The following is a 20,146-nucleotide window of genomic DNA, read 5'->3' as shown; positions in this document are numbered from 1 at the left end:
CTACGTTGATGCACTTAGTAGCTCACAGAACAAGATAGCTCGGGCACATTTGCAAGAACGGTTGGTGTCTAGCTACTTCAGCTGCAATAGCGTGCGTATTTTGACTCCTATATCATAGCTTGTGTCGTTTCGTCGGAGCACATGGTTCTTCTAAGCAGTGAACTCGTTCGCTCCTATGTTTTGCCAATTATTTATATAAAAGCAGCGAAATGGTGGTTAGCATATGTTGTGTTACCTTACAACACGGTTTTACATATTTCAGTTCCAATATAAGACAAATATTACCAAGAGAGACTGCAACCAAAGTGCCACTACAGCATACACGCGTTAAATTGAATAGAGCATTTCAGACACATGCGGACACAGCGCTGTTTTGAGGACAATATGCTATGTTATTTTGAAATATTGTGAAACAGTGTCAGTGAATCTGTGGGGCTACATCGTTATGGTGTATCCTTACTTTAATTAAACTGAACTGCCTGTGCGCAGGGTGCAGTGCAAGAATTCTCAAATTAGCGTAGGCAAGAACAAGCCCACCTGCTTTATTGACATTCATTTTTCGGCTCCTTTTTGACGTCTAAACTAAATACTGCGAATGATTCTGTTTCTGCAATAGGCCAAATATTTACGGTATGTTATTATGTGATCTGATGCACATCCTTGAGTACTTTAGTTACCATGGCACGAATCACTGAACCAAGTATTGCCAAAGAAATTGAGCGTTCGCCTAATATAGTGCACTTCACTATATAAGACGAAAAAAAATAAGGCAGAATTGTTGGCGAAGCAGTACTTCTACAAAGCTAACGCCAAAAAATGATTGCCAAGTTCAAAGAACGTATGATTTTACTTGTGTAATTACTGAGCCAGAGTTTCATGCTCAAGGAACCTGTTCTGTGCGACATAGGTCGGCAAATAAAGATGCAACCCACCAAGAATCATTTAGGACATACACTTTGCGAATAAGTCTCACTCGAACGCAGACTCAACAATATCTACCTCCATCGCGCTCGGACTCAGACTCGCCAAAATTTTTCTCAACCAGACTCCCTCGATCTCAAATTCAGTACCTGATCTGAGTCTCACCCCCGTATTCACAAACGCTCCTCGACTCGACTTTCACCCTTCACTTGACAAATTTGTGCAGTGCTCTGCTGCTCAGCTGAAAATGACGCTGCGTTACTCAAGAATAGTGGTACATTATCACTGATATGCTGTGACTTTCCCAGCCTAGAGATGGCGCTCCCATCAGATTCCTGAAGTAAAGGTGGAGCGTTGGATGAAGGGGCGTTCTTGAATAGAGGGGTGAGTCTTAGTGAGTCTGAGAGGGTATACCAATGAGTTTGCCGAGCTGTAACTGTGGTCCTATGCCCAAATATGATATATTGACCTGTGAACAACTCATTGGAAAAAATACGATCTACAGAAATTTACGTTAATGCGCAACACTGATTAGAGAGAGAGACAATATAAGAAAAATAGGGAGGTTAACAAGACTAAGCCCAGTTCGCTACTCTACACGTGGGGATAGGGCAATGAGGAACTAAAGAGAGAAATAGAGAGGTGGCGCCAAACTAATTAAAAACACCTTAAATATATGGGGCATATGTTTTCCTAAAAGCCAGTTTTTCTGCTTTGAAATGCATTTTAGCGCTCTAGCGAGTGTTTCTGTGTAGTTTGAATGATATCTTATTATTTACAGATGACTATTCTGGCATTTGCCACCGTTACATTCATAAACCCGGAGAAAATATACAGCCCAGCTACCATATACTCATGTATGTACACACTGTCACTCATGGACGTATTCACATCTACGCTGACCCACGCTGTTAGGCTAAAGAGCCCGGTGAGTTTCGTTAATATAGCGTCGTGTGTCTAAAATAAATGTTTAAAACAACCATTGATCACAGCCACCGCCTCACATTAGGATTCTCGATGCTAACCTAAAATTACGGCTTTAGTATATCGACAACAACTGAAGTTCGCAGCGCAATGCGTAGGTAGACAACGTACATAATATGCGCTAACTACATGCTCCTGAACCCAACATGCATCACAGTTGTTGTGTGATACAAGTCTAGAAATTCATTTCCGTAATAAGAACACAGCGAAGCACACCACTGTGGTACCAACTCTCATTGCACGATTTAGCAAGACAATCATCAGGACCAATATTTTCAAGAAAGGTCGAACACTTGTGTGACAGCAACGTGATCTGCAAATCAACTGTCTACGCAGAGAAACTACTCGCTCTTTCAAGCTTATAAAATCTCAATAAGCCCAATATTGCTGGATAATGTGGGTGTAGAATATATAGCTATCTCTTGAAACTTTAACTACAGAGAGCAAATAAAATAACATCGCCGTTCAAATAAACCTTCAGGTAAATCGCAGGTCTGAGACCTATGCAATAAAAAAAAGAAAGAAACGCAGCCATGGCACTTTTCTGAGGGGCTTGTTTCTTTGGGAGACGCAACCAATTAGATTCGGAAGGCAGTTAGGCCAATGAAGTCATAAATGATGATAACGGCTGTTTTTTTACTGTGCTTTACTAATTATAACGCAAATATAAATTGACGTAGACGCAGAATGCACCACTGCATCTGTGGAATCTCAAAAAATTACTCTTCACCGCTTTATTAAACAATGCAGTAGTCAGCCAAATATGGTAAAATATTTAGCCTGGGCAGTTTGACGGAACCTGTAAACGGAACACAATGCTGAAAGAAGTGAGTATATTCATTTGGTATAATTATTTACTAACCCAAATGCGTGACACTAAATGACGTTCAATGTCGTAAGGGTTTGTTAGAATAATGTTATACATACATTCATAAAAATTGGATGCAAGATTGTCAAAAGTCTGAGACACTGTAAGCGTTTGTCTCTATAAAGATCGGAAATTATTTCTCGATATGCCCCAAAGAAATGAACAGCGTTAACAGATTCACTGATTGATACGTGGTGTTTAACGTCCTAAAACTGCCATATGATTATGAGACAGCCATAGTAGAGGGCTCCGGAAATTTCAACCACCTGGGGTTCTTTAACGTGCACCCAAATCTGAGCACATGGCCCTACAGCATTTTCGCTTCCATCAAAAGTGCAGCCGCCGCAGCTGGGATTCGATTCCGTGACCTGCGTGTCAGCAGCCGAGTACCTTAGGCACTAGACAACCGTGGCGGGACCGGTAACAGAGTCAAAAAGCAGGCTTCAGCGAAATGACATTGAAGGAAATTAGCGTTCCAAATCTATCGTGGTTATTAAAGGACCACTCACCAGGCCCCACAAAAATTTTATTTACAACAAGGAAGTCGTGTATCCAATGAGGAGCATTTTGCCACGATTGTTGGTTTCAATCATTTTCTTACGATCTGAGAAAACTTTTTCTTTTTTTGAAGTGGCGCGAAACGAGGATGAGAGGAGGTGGCTCCACCGCGTAGCCTTCGAAAAACAAGTGTCTTCCCTACTCTCTCCGGCATCCGACTAAGAGGTCGAACAAGCCCAACCAACCCCCAAGCACGCGAGTGCTGCTTTAGGGACGAAGCTCCTTACAGCGGCACCCGTTTGCCCCTCGTGGCCGTAGTAGTAGTGTGTAACAAGTATCACATTTTGACCTCAGAGGTGCTGCCGGCGAGAGATTTCTTCTGTGCGTTGTTAAACAGTAAAATATAGTGCTCAATGTACATGCCAATGGCTGCTAAAGGGTAATTAGAGACGGGAGCATTCGGCTTTTAGTTAACGCGCACGCTGCAATCCCCAATAGCAGCCACTGGCATGTACATTGAGCACTATCTGACAAGAAAGGGTTGCTACGTTATACTCGCTGGGTGTAACCTCCTAGGTTTTAGAAAGGTTTAGCGAGCGTTGCGTCATAGTTCCATGAATACAGTGAACTAGTATATACCATGAACTCGAAGTGGTTAAAGGTGGGAGGTAGACTCGCAGCGCAAGTCGTAAGAAAGTGTGCTTGTGCCAGCTCTCGTTTAGTCCTTATAATGTCCGCTGGATGGCGGTTCTTCTATATGGGGAATATATGATGAAAAGATGCAAGATGGCGGTACTTGGAGTGTTGAATAGATGAACGAACGGACACACAGACAGAGGCATGGATGGACGCATGAACGGACGCAGGGGCGGATACATGGACGAACGCAGGGACGGACGCACGAACAGACGCACGCACGGACGGGCGTATGGACGCATGGATGGTGAACGGATGGTGAACGCATGGACGCATGAACGGACGGAAGCAAGAACGAATGGACGGACGAATGCTTCACCCCGCTCTCCATCATTCACTCCGTGGATATGCTGCCAATTTTTCTGCACAGAACATCAAATTGATGTTTTGTTCACTCTCTCCACACGCAAGACTGTCGTCTTTCTACGACATTTGCAGATTAACGCGCAGATATGGGGCCCGTTTTTTTAGCAGCGTTATATTATGTTCTACTGCCTGTTTCTGCAGGATGGCTTGGAAACGCTAGTTTAGACGTCGTAGAATCGATGAGAACAATGAGTGCGCGAACGCGTAGGAGCTTTACTTACGCTTCCATGGCTGTCGTCTGCTCGATGCGCTTACCACGGGCATAGAGTTGAACTCTGGCGCTGGTGTCTATGGGAGCTGCAACACACGGCGCTTCAGCGAGCATGGGAATGATGGGTAGTACAGACATTTGTCTAATGTTCGTACTCGTGGCCTGCTTCTGGCTCCCTGTGTGTTCGTGTGGCTTGGAGCTGTTTTTTCACGAAAACATAAATTAGCAAATGATTACCGTTTGCGCTTCACAACCTTATTATTTTAGGCTTACCATTTTGAATCAAGTCACTAAGTTCAAAAGGGTTCGTTCTTTTTTTTTGAAAACAAAACTGAGACACAGCAATAAATGAAGCCGCAAGTACTAATCGCCGCCCGCAAGTACGAAGACTAGGCAAATGTGTGTACTACCCATCATTCCCATGGTCGCTGAACGATCGCAGCGCCAGGGTGCCCTCTAGTTAATTTTAGAAAACTCTATGACCGCGGGGACACGAACACAAATGAAACGCCGGCACATTAGCCCCGAATCTCGTTGCTATTCACGGTAAAATAAATAGAAAAAAACACGCGCACATACCATTAGTGCGTCTCAATATTTTTCTAGAGTTTCCATAATCTCTTCAAGTTACAAATTACATAAACCACGCATGTTGTGTTGAATTATTTTTGCCATTTCATCTGCCGGAAATCAATGAAGCTTACCTCTCTCTCTCACGTGCCACTGTTCGCAACGTCAAAGCACAGTTGTCTGCGTAGAGAACCAACGTCACTGCATTGCCGTCTACGTAGGATCATGCATACGCGCACGTCATGCCCTTATTCTCTGGGTGCGCGCCCGCAAAAGAAAGGGCGCCCTATAGCAGCGTTACGTTTGAAATTTGACCCATTTCTGCGGAATAGCGTTGCAAAATTGCCAGACGTGATCCTGAACGCCCCATGTCTACGCGTCGCACTTGTCAGCTCAGAATTGCCAAACCTGATGAGTGGACCTTTGATATTATGGTCAGTCTAACAAACTTAAAAACTATTCCATGCAATTAAAACAAATCATCAGAGGAACAGCTCACGTAAGTAAGGCCTAACAAAAGAAGTGGAAAATGTAAAACATCCCTTCCTTAAATCAACACTAAAACAATGAAATAGAAAAGACTAGTTTAGTACACATTCGTTGAGTGGCTTTATCGAAAACTCCTCAGCTGCATTTGTATCTTTTGTGTTTAGAAAAAAATTATTTACAGCATGTACAGAACACAAAGTCTTCATACCATTCCAGTAACAGGGCACATACACTTCGGCACATCTATATTTCACGACTAACATCACTACGTTACAGTGAAAACATTTGCTCTAACATACATGACAATGTTGGCATCTATGTACACAAGAATTCAATGCGATATCATGATACAATGGTATAACGATACAATATATGCAATAAAACATGATATGTAACAAATTAAATCATATAAAACAACTCAACGGGCGCTGCTTAGCACCAAGTCGGTCGAAAAATGAGTTGTATCCTTTCGTGTTCCACCTTGACGAAAGGGCACGACCAATGCCGCAGAAACTCTTGCTTCCCGAGGAAGAAAAGCTCCTCGGAGAGGAACGCGATCTCTCGTCTCATTCTTCTAGTATCGGCCACAAGGCACGCCGGCGGCAATTGGCAGCTATGGCCTCACATCGGTTTCTCCAAAGGCTGAACAACCCCACAACTATTACCAGAGCGGAGAAGCGGCTACGCGGAAATCGGCCGTTGGACACGAAAGTTCGCACACCCTGTCCCCAAAAACCAGCATTAACCGCACGCCAAAAAAGGCGGGAAACCACACATTCAAACGTCGCATGTCGATTGGTCTCTACCATGACACAGTTGGGGCAAGTGGAAGTGCGAACCACCTGCCATCACTGCAACCGATCTCGCGTGGAGAGCCAGCACCAGCCCAACCTCCAGACAAAGTCTCTGAGATGCCCTGGCAACACTGCGGCAGTGATTGGTTTCCAAGCGCGGTTCATTACAGATTGATGATGCTGGGGCACCAAGAGCCATAGAAGGGCAACCATTGTGTCCACCACTTAGGATCGGCCACCTCTATCTCTGGGCACGTAGCTTCCAAACGTCGGTGAAATGCCAGAAGGGCTCGATACAAAGATGATAATTCAGTTGATTGAGGACCTTTGTTTATTTGTCTATCGGGCAAGAAGACACGTAGTGATGGCCCCAGATAGTAGCGAGCCAGTGTCTGTACGGGCATGCCATCGTTGCTCAGTATTCGCAATAGAGTGTGGAGGCACAATGTAGAAGCTCTGACGGAAACGTCAAGGAATGCAAAACCGCCTTGATCTCGCGGTTGAGCTAACGCTGGACGCGATAACAATCTTGTGCCACCAGATCAAAAAAATTAACAGATGCAGCTTTGCACTTTCCTGCAGACGTGGAGCGGTGGTTTAACAGAATGGCAAAGGTACCAAAATTTTCCTAGGTACACCGTTTGAGTTAAGTATCGGCGTTACAAGAGGGGAAATTTGAAGTACCTGGCTGCTTTGATATCACTTAGAAGAGTTTGTACAACGGATGACCAGATGCTATCCTGTATACCAAATGCAGTGAAAGTAACTCCGAGTATATAAATCTCAGGAGACCACTGTAAAGGCGACGTGATGTTGATACGACCGCTGGTGCTGCCAATGAAAAACTACTTCCTTTTAGAAAAGTTTAACCTTGCACCGGAGATAATACCGAAATCATGGAATGTATCAAGAGCATGCTGCAGCGACTGTTCATTATGTACATGTAGAGTAATATCATCTGCATATGCAGTGACCTTTACTTGAGTGTTACCGGGTAGAGGTAAGCCACGAATGTGCGGGTGAGGTTCAACGGCCCCTAAGAAGGGTTCTAATGCAAGGATAAATAACACTGGGGAGAGGGGACACCCTTGACGGACCCCACGAGTGACTCTAAATGCGTGACCCTCACGGAAATCTAAGTGAAGAAACTTTCTGAATTAGTGTACATTGCGTGGATGAGGTCAATGAACTTATCCGGGAATCGGTATGCACGTAAAACATTTAGTATATAGCCATGTTCTATGAAATGAAAAGCTTTCTCTTGATCTAATGAAACCAACAGTCCTTGCGCACATCGGCTAGTGGTGTATTGAATGACATCACGCGTTAACCACGTATGGGTGTGTATTTCTCGGCCCGGAACAGAACAAACCTGGTGGGGAGCGATTAATGTTGCAAGAGATGGACTGATTCAGCGCACCAAAATGTTGGCCAAGAGCTTGTAATCTACATTGAGCAGGATGATAGGGCGCCAATCTTCTGGTCGCGTGAACATTGGGTCTTTCTTGGGAACTAGTGTTATACGGCCTTTGTGGAAAGAGGTTGGAAGTGTAATATCTTGGAAACACTTGCGAATGATGTGTGACATAGTTGGACCAATGATAGGCCAGAACTGTACATAAAACTCTACAGGGAGTCTGTTAGGCCCTGGGGCCGATCCCTTTTCCATTGCGTCTAATGCGCCCTTGATTTCGTCATCGGATGGCGGTGATAGCAGGATGTCATTTGACATGTTGAAATCATGAGGTAAATTTTTTAGCAGAGCATGCGAAGAAACGGATCCTGGGTAACAGACAGTAGCACCAGATTGAGCTATTGACTTAAAGTGTTGAGTGAATTCCTGAAAGTCGCGCGTGCCCGCAGCAGCTGGGGCGGGAGAGTCCAGCGAGTGGGCAGGCGAGCCTGGTGGACGAAGCAGAGCTCTGCGTGCACATCTTAGTACCTAAGGGTGCACACACGGTGCACGTCTACAGCGCCAAGCTGCAGCCGAGTGTGAAGAAGTGCGCATAATACGTTGGTACCACTCAACGAGCTCCTCTTGCTATGCCCGCATTACAGTGGAAGGACTGGGATCTGGATTGCCAATGCGTACCTTCTGGATTAACAATAACGCATCTTTCGGCATACAGGTGCAAAGTCCTCTGCCCGGCGCACGGCAATGATGGCGCCACTGTTCTTTGAGGCGATCCCAATCAGCTACATCCGCCCCAATGAGCGATTTCGTGTAACGCTCGGTACCATTTTTCCGTAGCCTGAGAGTCCTGAAGGACGCGGCAATCGAGACGCCATGGTCTGTGAATCGTTGGCGTCCCCGCTGGCAGGTGGAGAGAGAACATAACCGACCGATGGTCGCTAATGTACACTGGTGTCGGTGGCAATGACATTACCCCGGTGTCGTGAACGTAGGTAATGAGAGACTGGGGAATGCATACACGCGATCAATTCGGCTGCTCGACGCTGCTCGACGCCAAGTATAGGCATAATTACTGCCATGCACGCTTTGATGAATGTCACTTAATGCCAATTGCTGCACTAGACGTTCGAGTTCTCTGGCATTCCAGTTTGACCGACTGCGACCCGGACCTCGAACGTCTGCGTGTGAGTCTAAGACACAATTTAAATCCCCTAAAAGTACCACATGTTGGGAATTTAAAAGGAACGCATCAAGAGATTGGACGAACGCGTTTGAGTTCACGCGTGCCGCTGGGGCATACACGGCAACAAATCTTATTCTTAACGAAAAAAAGGTGCAGTCGAACGCCAGCCCGCTTCCGAAGGCATCGAAGGAAACATGATGGTCACGTAAAAAACCTCAGTTAAAAATTAATGACTCCGACGCCAGTCGAACGCGTGCTGGCGTACGAAAAGAAACAATCAATATTGAACACGCGCTTAAAAGCGAGTACATCAGAAAGCTTGAAAAAATTTGTTTCTTGCACGAACAGCAAATCACAGTGCACTGAACGCGCAAAAGCTAATACCTCAGCCTTGTTTTTGTGGATTGCGGAAACCTTGAACGTTAAAAGTAAAAACTTTTAGAGTAAAAGCCACGGGGAAAATTAAAACATAGTATAGGATCACGCAAATGCAGGGGTACCTTTACCAGGTGCGGGAGCCGGTGCCCCGCAAGTGGCTGAGTCATTTTTTCCGGCCAGGCAATCCACCCGAGGCTCGGGGCTTCCGGGATCGCGTTGAATAGGGAGCCTACATGAACGGCCGTTTTAAGGGTGGAGACATGTTAATAGGTGCCTTCAAGAAACTCAGCCAAAACTAGCGGGCAACGGGGCACGCTGTTGCCAGCTTCCACAAAATCAGCATAGTTTTCTGTGCGCCGCCAATTTGGAGCCACTCATCTGGCATCTGACTGCAGATGCATTTGCGACAAACAGCTAGAATTTAATTCAGCTGGACTATTCAGCATTATTGTAGGGAGGCGACCAAGCACGTATACCTACGTACGGTGTCGGTGCCCAGCCCTTGTAATAACACACAACACCTGGGCTTTTGACAGCGGCGGTTCTCAGGGTCGTGTAAGCGACGCAGTTTTCAAAGTAAGCGCACGAAGAAATTCGCAGCCCACACACAAACACTTGCTACATAATACTGAGGTTACGCTGACACGAACGCAAGCGTGGCAACAGCTCAGACTAGTGAGCGCGTCTCCGTACGAACGCACGGACGCGTCCGGTTTGTGGGCTTCCTACTCGCAATGCGTGGACGCAGCAACGACAACTCCGGTTATCTACTCAATCGCGAACACCGCGAAACACATATACGTGTGCCGCAGGAAAAAACAGTGAACGAAATACGCAGTACTCACAGAGCAAATACGAGACGCACTGGTGGGCTCCCAGCCGTCTCGCTTCACTTGAGCCAGCCATAGTTGTCGTCGGCCAGGGCTCGCTGGGAAGCGGAACATTCGCACCCCCTTTCTGTTGTGGTTAGTGCAGTGCGGTACGCAGCATCCAGGCATCTAAGGCTTCACCGGCAGCGTTTGACACGCTACCGCAACGTTCGACGCCGTATCATCGAGAACTAAACGCAACCGGGCGTAGACGCAGTGCGGGCACCAAGATGGGGCGACAGCGCGGCGTTGCTGTCTGGCAACATTGTGTTTTGGCGGGCGGCGGTGCGTTGGCGGCGGTGCGTTGGCGGCATGTAGTGGGTCAAAGGCTGACATCAATCACCCTAAAAACGGCCGTTCATGTAGGCTCCCTAGCGTTGAAGTCCGCAGGGGACTTCTGTCTCTGGTGGGGGCTTCTAAGTCACGAGTAGTCATCCGGTGGCGTTTGGAGTCCAGGTTCCTCAGCGAGGATGGTACAAAGGCGTCTGCACTGTCCTGGCTTATGTCACTGGGGCTGGTGTCTTCATCAACTTGTAGGGGCGCCTCACGCGTGGTGCTGTTGGAGTCCTCCTAGATGCAGGTGTCGTCATCTGGAGATGTAGACTCCTCGATAACACTTGAACTTATTCTGGACAGAGCAGCAACGCGAGGAGCGTCAGATGCAATATTTCCATCCGAGACGCCTTCCTCACGAGACGCCTCGTCTGACGAGGGCTTGGCCTGCGATTCCTCAGAAATGGCCACGGGACGCGGGGAACTTAAGTTTTCAGTACCTGGAAGGATTACCAGGTCCGGAATCGTTGAGGACGCAGTGGGCGTCTGGTGCAGCGTCGCGACTGACACACCTTGGTCGTGGTCGGTTACCGCAGCTCGCGTTGAAGAATCGTCGCACTTGTTCTTAGATGGCGTTCCTGTTTGAAGTGGAGGGAAATCTTTAGATTTCGCCTCGGAATACAATGGCCTGATGGCGCGGCATGCGGGTCCCCACAACGGCGACACGGCAGCGAGCAGCCTTTCCCGTCGTGGCCATAAACGCCACACCTTCCACAAAACGGAGCTGTGCAGTTCATGCGGAAGCGCCCACTGTCTCCACATCGACGGCACACTCGCTGGATGCCTTTATAGTCACAGGTTACTAGAAGGCCCACGACCTTGAGGTAGTTGGGCAACGGTGACGAAGCCTTCATTTCCGTGCGGATGTATCGTGTCCCAGTGGTCACGGTTGGGCGCGATCCCATGAGTCCTCTGTTGATGTGCAGCACCTTCCCGTAGGGAGAGAGTGCTTGTGCGATGACTTCGCTGGGTACGCGGCACGGCAGGAACAGGACAATCACTTGGGTCACTTGGGGTCCCAGGGGTACGATGGCGACGTGCTCTCCTCTGATGATCAGGTGTGACGCGTCTACGATTTGGGCAAGTGCGGCCTCACTGTTGACGGTAACTTGGTAGTTCCGGCCTCCAAAGTGCTGAACGCAGTACACTTCTTCGATTCCTTCTATTGAAGACGTCGCGTCAACGACGTTTTCGGGACTAGTCCCGTCGGGTACGACTACGTCGAAGGCTAGCGCCTTCTTCGGGGGCTGGCTTGCCAATACGGGCGTCCGCCAGCCCAGGGACGCCCTGAGACGCTAATGACGACAACGAGGAAACACGCGCAGCTCCTTATAGCGGCACTTGTTCGTCCCTCGTGGCCATAGTAGTAGTGTGTAACAAGTATCACATTTTGACCTCCAAGGTGGTGCCGGTGAGAGATTTCTTCAGTGCGTTGTGAAACAATAAAAGATAGTGCTCAATGTACATGCAAATGGCTGCTAAAGGGGAATGAGAGACAAGAGCATTCGGCTTTTAGTTAACGGGCACGCTGCAATCCCCTTTAGCAGACATTGGCATGTACATTGCTCACTGTCTGAAAAGAAAGGATTGCTACGTTATACTGGCTGGGTATAACCTCCTTGGTTTTAGAAAGGTTTAACGAGCGTTGCGCCATAGTTCCATGAATACAGTGAACTAGTATATACCATGAACTTGAAGTGGTTAAAAGTGGGAGGTAGACTCGCACGCAAGTCGTAAGAAAGTGTGCTTGTGGCTGCTCTCGTTTAGTCCTCGGAATGTCCGCTGGATGACGGTGCTTCTATATGGGGAATATATGATGAAAAGATGCAAGATGGTGGTACTTGGAGTGTTGAATAGATGAACGAACGGACACACAGACAGATGCATGGATGGACGCATGAACGGACGCAGGGACGGACGCACGAACAGACGCACGCACGGACGGACGGATGGACGCATGGACGGTCACACAGACGGACGCATGGACGGACGGAAGCAAGAACGAATGGATGGACGAATGCTTCGCCCCGCTCTCCATCATTCACTCTGGGGATATGCTGCCATTTTTTCTGCACAGAACAACACATAAATGTTTTGTTCAGTCTCTCCACACGGAAGACTATCCTCTTTCTACGACATTTGCAAATTACCATGCATATACGGGGCCCATTTTTTTACCAGTGTTATATTATGGTCTACTGCCTGTTTCTGCAGAATGGCTTCGAAACGCTAATTTAGACGTCGTAGAATCGATGAGCACAATGAGGGTGCGAACGCGCAGGAGCTTTACTTACGCTTCCATGGCTGTCGTCTCCTCGGTGCGCTTACCACGAGCATACAGTTTCTCAATATACACTAGAGGAAGCTCTGGCGCTAGTGTCTATGGGAGCTGCAACACACGGCGCTTCAGCGAGCATGGGAATGATGGGTAGTACACACATCTTTCTAATTTTCGTACTTATGGCCTGCTTCTGGCTCCGTGTGTGTTCGTGTAGCTTGGAGCTGTTTTTTCACAAGAACATAAATTAGCAAATGCTCACCGTTTGTGCTTCACAACCTTATTCTTTTAGGCTTACCATTTTGAATCAAGTCACTAAGTTCAAAAGGGTTCGTTCTTTTTTTTTTCAAAACAAAACTGAGGCACAGCAATAAATAAAGCTGCAAGTACGATTTGCCGTCCGCAAGTACGAAGTCCAGGCAAATGTGTGTACTACCCATCATTCCCATGGTCACTGAACGATCGCAGCGCCAGGGTGCCCTCTAGTTATTTTTGGGAAACTCTATGATCGCGGGGACACGAACACAAATGAAATGCCGGCACATTAGCTCCGAATTTCGTTGCTATTCACGGTAAGAAATGAAAAAAAAGGCGCGCACATACCATTATTGCGTCTCAATATTTTTCTAGAGTTTCAATAATCTCTTCAAGCTATAAATTACATAAACCACGCATGTCATGTTAAAAAACTTTTGCCATTTGATCTGCCGGAAATCAATGAAGCTTACCTCTCTCTCTCACGTGCCACTGTTCGCAACGTCAAAGCACAGTTGTCTGCGTAGAGAACCAACGTCTCTGCATTGCCGTCTACGTAGGATCAAGCATACGCGCACGTCATGCCCTTATTCTCCGGGTGCGCGCCCGCAAAAAAAAAGGGGCCCTAGCAGCGTTAAGTTTGAAAATTGACCCAATTCTACGGAATAACGTTGCAAATTTTAGCAGACGTGATCCTAAACGCCCTATGTCTACGCGTCGCACTTGTCAGCTCAAAATTGCCATACCTCATGAGTGGACCTTTGATATTTTGGTCAGTCTTACAAACTTAAAAACTATTCCATGCAATTAAAACAAATCATCAGAGGAACAGCTCACAAATGTAAGGCCTAACAGAAGAAGTGGAAAATGTAAATCATCCCTTCCGTAAATCAGCACTAAAACAATGAAATAGAAAAGATAACAATTTAGTACACATACGTTGAGTGACTTTATCGAAAACTCCTCAGCTGCATTTGTTTCTTTTGTTAAGGTTTTTCGCAGCTGTCGAAGACTAATGTCATTTTTTGCCGACGAGGAGTGGAATGCCGACGCCACTAAAACCCTCCAATGTACACAAGCTAGCAGTAAGTGCTCTCATAATTTACCGATTTAGAGCTGTCTTATTGGCACTCCTAATTTTTACGTTTTTTTACATTTCCACTAACATACAGTAATATAAAGTTAAGTATTGGTTACGTTACTCTCCGCGATTTTATCGCATTCTCGTTGTATTCTAGATTTATCAGTAGACCGTATATTCTAAACCTGCCAGTCAAGCTTTGTTTTGTAAAAGAAACTTATCTTACTGAGCTAAGATAAGTACTTTTCTTTTCTTCCGGTTGTGTTAAATTTGTTATCATTGATGTTTTTTAGGAAGCGTAAATTACGCCTTATGGAAAGACCTAGGCCTTCGTCTGGAATGGTCACTTGTTTGCCTCTACTATATTCCCATATCTGTATCATTTCTCTATCTGTTATTCCCTTAACCCCCTTGGCCGGTGCATGGTAACCTACTGAGGTCAGCCATGGATCTTTATTCACTTTCACTCTCTCTATCCCGCAAGCCAATAGGCTGCCTACAAATAGCCCTTACAGGCCTGTGGGACTAACTTGCCATCTCTGTAGAAAATAAAGAATACACCTCTTTGGAACAAATAGCCCCTGTCAGGGTCTAATTTGACAATAACCACACTGCTGATCACTGACTCATATCATTCTGTAGTTTGGAGTGATGAACAAAGTTTGAGAAGCAAGATTTTAGGCGAGATGCCGTCAAATTGCGTTTTCAGGCATTTTCTCTTATGGCTGACAAAATGGTTTGTCTCCTCAAATGATGAACTTTTATAAGCTTCGTTGTACACAACACAACAAATTTATTGGCTTTGTCAACTTGTATACAATGACTTCTGCGCATGCGCAGAAGTCCTTGTAGAAATAGATGAGTGGATCTCGTTGTACTACGCTGAATTTATTTGCTCATATTCGCTTGAACTGACACAATTACTATGGGCTTAATAAGAAGGCTTTTCTTTTCATTGAAAATATTTCAATGTTATTTTGCAGCTGGCCAAGTCAATTTGCACAACTGCTCCTTTGCCTGGACAAAGAAAATTTGCAGTGGGGCTGTCCCGGCCATACAAAATATCAGTGTCAACGTGAGCAGCGGCTCCATAGTGGGTATTGTTGGTTCTCTGGGCAGTGGAAAGTCTTCGCTTTTATCTGCAGTATTGGGAGACATGAGGTGCATTGCAGGAGCTGCAGCTCTCAAAGTGAGTTTTGAAGATGTTGGTGTTCTTTGTAAAACGTGTCTGCATGGTTATGTCTGTACGGTGTCTGTATGGTTATGGAGCTTGAGTTCGTCAAAATTTATTTAGCCAGGCATTTACTTGATGCAAACAGTTCGCCATATATATATATATATATATATATATATATATATATATATATATATATATATATATATATATATATATATATATATATATATATATATATATATATATATATATATAAATTGTTAAGCGGTTTATTGGCGGACGCTCAGCGATGATTCACGACAGCGACAGTCAATGCGGGGATCGACTCTCTGCACGAGCTGCTCTTCTTAAGAAAAGGGCGACCCACTAGAAGGCGCTGAAGAGGACGACCCACTGTTCAAAGGCTTTACCACAACTACCCCGGGTACGAAAAGGAAGCCGCCTGGCGACCTAACAGCTGGTTACAATGAGCGGGTCATGGTAGGCCTTGAGGCGCTCCACGTTAACAATGTCGCGTCCTCGACGACGCATGTCCGAAGATTGTTCGATGGGTTCAATTAAGTAGTTGACTGGGGAAGTGCATTTGACGACACGATAGGGGCCTTCGTATTTGGGCAATAGTTTTGAAGATAGGCCAGTTGCAGTAGTAGGGATCGAGAGCCAGACGAGCGCTCCAGGGAGGAATGTGGGCGCAGTAGTACTGGCGTCAGCGCGAATGCTTTTTTGCTGCTCTTGATCATGCGCAGTAAAGGTCTTTGCAAGCTCTCGACTTTCTTCAGCAAGCTTGGCTGTAGCAGAAATAGGTGCCCACTCAGACGGATCTGGCCTGTATGGAAGTATCGTGTCGATGGTGTGTGACGGGTGCCTTCCATATAATAAAAAAGAAGGTGAAAAGCCAGTAGTGCTCTGAGGGGCGGTATTATATGCGTAGGTGACGAAGGGTAGAATGGAATCCCAATTTGTGTGATCGGCGGCGACGTACTTGGAGAGCATGTCGCCCAGCGTACGGTTGAAGCGTTCTGCGAGGCCATTCGTCTGCGGGTGGTAAGCAGCAGTTTTGCGGTGGACAACGTTGCACTCTTTGAGAATGGCTTGAACGACTTCAGACAGGAAGACACGGCCTCGGTCACTGAGCAGTTCCTGGGGTGGGCTGTGTCACAGAATGAACTGGTGGAGCAGAAAGAAGGCCACATCGCTTGCGGGTTTCGGCACCACTGGCATCCGTGTGTACCTCTGTAGGGGCCGTAGGGTCGTAGTGGCGGAGTATGGGAGGCGACGTCAACAAACGACGAAGTGTTCTGAAAGCGTCGTCGCACTGTGATGACCACGAATGGAGAGGTCCGTTACTTCCGAGAAGCTTCGTCAGCGGCAATATGATAGTCGCGAAGTTTCGAATGAAGCGCCGAAAGTAGGAACACAGTCCTACGAAACTGCGCAGTTCCTTCACGGATGTCGGCTTGGGGAACTCGGTCACGGCCCGAATATTGGCTGGATCAGGGAGAATTCCGTCCTCGGACACAACGTAGCCGAGTATTGTCAGCTGCCGAGCTGCAAATTGGCACTTCTTTAGGTTCAGTTGCAGACTGGCGTTTCTCAGACGCGTTAAAACATGCCGAAGGCGTTGAAGGTGCGTCGAGAAGTCAGGAGCGAAAACGACGACGTCATCGAGGTAGCACAGGCACGTGTGCCATTTCAGGTCACGCAGAACTGTATCCATTATGCGCTCAAAGGTGGCGGGCGCATTGCACAGCCCAAACGGCATAACGTTGAACTCGTACAAGTCGTCGGGGGTGACAAAAGCGGTCTTTGGTCGAGCGTCCTCAGCCATAGGTACTTGCCAGTACCCTGAACGCAAATCGAGGGATGAAAAGAATTCTGCTCCTTGCGGGCTGTCAATCGCGTCATCTACCCGTGGTAGTGGATACAAGTCCTTACGAGTGATCTTGTTGAGGCGTCGGTAGTCCACATAGAACCGCACAGAACCGTCCTTCTTCGTGACGAGAACGACAGGAGATGCCCAGGGGCTGCTAGAGGGGCGAATAACATCGCGGCGAAGCATGTCGTCGACTTGCTCGTTGATTACACGGCGTTCTGTGGGAGATACGCGATATGGACGTTGCCGCCGCGGTGGCTGTGCGCCTGTGTCGATGCGACTCGTAACGGTGGATGTGCGGCCGAGAGAAGGTTGAGCGACATCGAAAGAAGAGCGGAATTCTTCCAACAGGCCCAAAAGCTGGGAACGCTGGCCTTGCGTAAAGTCGTCGGGTATGCAGGGACCGAATATATCATCGGATGATGAAGCAGATGTCGAAACAGCACCAAGCGTACAGGAACTTGAGCATTGCATGTCATCGGGTTGATCCATAACTTGCGCGTCTTCGATGGGTTCCACGCTGCCGAGACATTCTCCTCGCACAACGTAACGCTGTACGGAGATGAGTTCACAACAAAAATAGTGGTGCTGCCGTGAGTGAGCTGCACGGTCGCGAAAGGAACCAGCAAGCTTTTTCTTATGAAAACACGATGAGATGGCGAGAGGAGTGCAGCGGTGCCAGAAAGGCTTGCGCAGTAGAGCGACACCGCAACGGACAAGTTTGCAGGCACTTGAGTGTCGTCTCTGACGAGTAACCTGCTTGCAGTGGATGGACTGTCGGCTGGCGTCAAAGAAGAGAATGGCGCGAGTTCTATTTCTGCTGGTGCGCAATGAATGACGACGTCGTGGCGGGAGGGAAAATACCATCCTAGAATGACGTCGTGAGAGCATGAAGAAATGATGATGAATTCGACCGCATACATCACGTCCTGAATCAAAAGGCGGGCTGTGCAAATCGCTGTAGGGTGAATGCTTTGGGCGCTGGCTGTACGGAGGGAGAGCCCGCAAAGCGGCGTGGTCACTTTGCGCAGTAATCGGCTAAGTTTTTCGTCCATCACGGATACGGCGGCTCCAGTATCTACAAGGGCAGATGCACGAACGCCATCTACAAGCACGTCTATCACGTTCGACGGGCTTTCCTGAGGGCTTCCGCAGTTCGACAGCGTCGCAGCCCTTGCCTCGTGGACTGCGACGACTAGTTTTCCTGGTCGCCCTCGAGTGGACGTGGCCGCATCGGCGACAGTGAGTGACGTCGTGGAGATGGTGAACGATGAGTAGACGGAACGGGGTGGGACGACGGTGACATAGGCGGCGGTTGGTCATAAGAGCGGCTTGACTGGCTGGGAAAGTTGGAGGCGACCTGCGGTTGCTGCACACGATTGCAATATCGTGCTACATGACCGACGCAACCGCAAGCAAAGCAGATGGGGCGATTGTCAGCAGTGCGCCATTGGTTTGCTGGTCGCATTCATGTCGCAGAACGCGATTGGCGAGCCGGCTGCTGATATGAGTGCATGGTAGGTGGCACTCTGGGCACGTGGGTGACGCTGGCGTATGTAGGCGAGACAGGTTCTCCACAGGCCTGGGGCTTCGCGACGGTTTCGGTGTAATTTAAGGGAACAGTGACAGAAATCGGTGGGGGCGGCCTGGCAACAACTTGGGCGTAGCTGAGTGGCACAGATGCAGGAGGTGGCTGGTGGTATTCAGGGACGACCTCCGCGATTTCCTGCTGAAAGGCTCAGCGGAGCGGAGGTAGAAGTGTACTTGATGGCTGTTGAGCTTGTTGTGGGGAAGCAAAAGCCAGTAGAGAGACCTGGCGGGCAACTTCCTCACGCACGAACGACTTGATTTCGGCGAGCAAGGTTGCGTGGTCAGGAACTGCTGACAAGGCCGAGAAATCAGCATCACGTGGTGGCGGGCGACGGGTCATCAAGCGCTGCCGCCGCAGCTCGTCGTAACTTTGGCATAACATCATGACTTCTGCCACAGTGTGGGGGTTGTTTGCCAGGAGCGTGGTGAACGCATCGTCGCCGATGCCTTTTAGAACATGCGTGATTTTGTCAGCCTCTGACATGTTCAGGTCGACTTTCTTGCACAATTCAAGGATGTCCTCGATATAACTTGTGAAGGACTCACCGGTCTGCTGGGCTCGTTCACGAACACGCTGTTCAGCTTGCAGCTTACGAAAGGCCGGGCGGCCGAACACGTCGACGACAGCGGTTTTAAAAGCGGACCATGTCGGGAAATCAGATGCGTGGTTGTTGTACCACATGCCGGCCACACCCACGAGATAGAAAAACAGGTTGCCGAGTTTACCTGCCTCGTCCCAATGGTTGGGGACGCTCACGCGTTCGTACATGGCCAGCCAGTCCTCGACGTCGGTGCCATCCGCTCCGGTGAATACAGGAGAGTCGCGGATGCGGGGGACACCGGGACATGGCGTCGACGTAGGAGGAAGCGTTTGCTGGGCGGCGTCTTGGTACATGGTTGGAGGCACGGTACGGGATCGAAGCTCCAAGGGCATCGAATACTGAGCGAAGGTGTTTGAAGGGCACAGCACTCTCAGCACCTCCACCAAATTGTTAAGCGGTTTATTAACGGACGCTCAGCGATGATTCACGACAGCGACAGTCAATGCGGGGATCAACTCTCTGCACGAGCTGCTCTTCTTCTTAAGAAAAGGGCGACCCACTAGAAGGCACTGAAGAGGACGACCCACTGTTCAAAGGCTTTACCACAATATATATATATATATATATATATATATATATATATATATATATATATATATATATATATATATATATTGCAACGAGCAAGGTTGCATAAAAACACAGGTTATTACTCCAGAAGCGTTAGCCGCAACAAGGTGGTACAGGCAGGAACCCGGCAAGCACGAGCCACACAC

General features: G+C 47.8%; 1 protein-coding gene across 1 annotated transcript in view; it reads left to right on the top strand.

Moving 5' to 3' along the window:
• Positions 1 to 20,146, top strand: part of LOC119174280 (multidrug resistance protein mrp-7-like) — a 104,857-nt gene that overhangs the window by 15,786 nt on the left and 68,925 nt on the right. Inside the window, exons 7-9 of the mRNA XM_075883050.1 lie at positions 1,703 to 1,849; positions 14,099 to 14,192; positions 15,172 to 15,377. Of these exons, the coding sequence (XP_075739165.1) occupies positions 1,703 to 1,849; positions 14,099 to 14,192; positions 15,172 to 15,377 (447 nt within the window). The remainder of the gene's footprint in view (positions 1 to 1,702; positions 1,850 to 14,098; positions 14,193 to 15,171; positions 15,378 to 20,146) is intronic.

The sequence above is a fragment of the Rhipicephalus microplus genome, unplaced genomic scaffold (genome assembly GCF_043290135.1).
Source record: "Rhipicephalus microplus isolate Deutch F79 unplaced genomic scaffold, USDA_Rmic scaffold_15, whole genome shotgun sequence".
Lineage (NCBI taxonomy): Eukaryota > Metazoa > Arthropoda > Arachnida > Ixodida > Ixodidae > Rhipicephalus > Rhipicephalus microplus.
The sequence above is the reverse complement of the archived record's forward strand: the minus strand, read 5'-3'. Positions and strand labels throughout refer to the sequence as shown.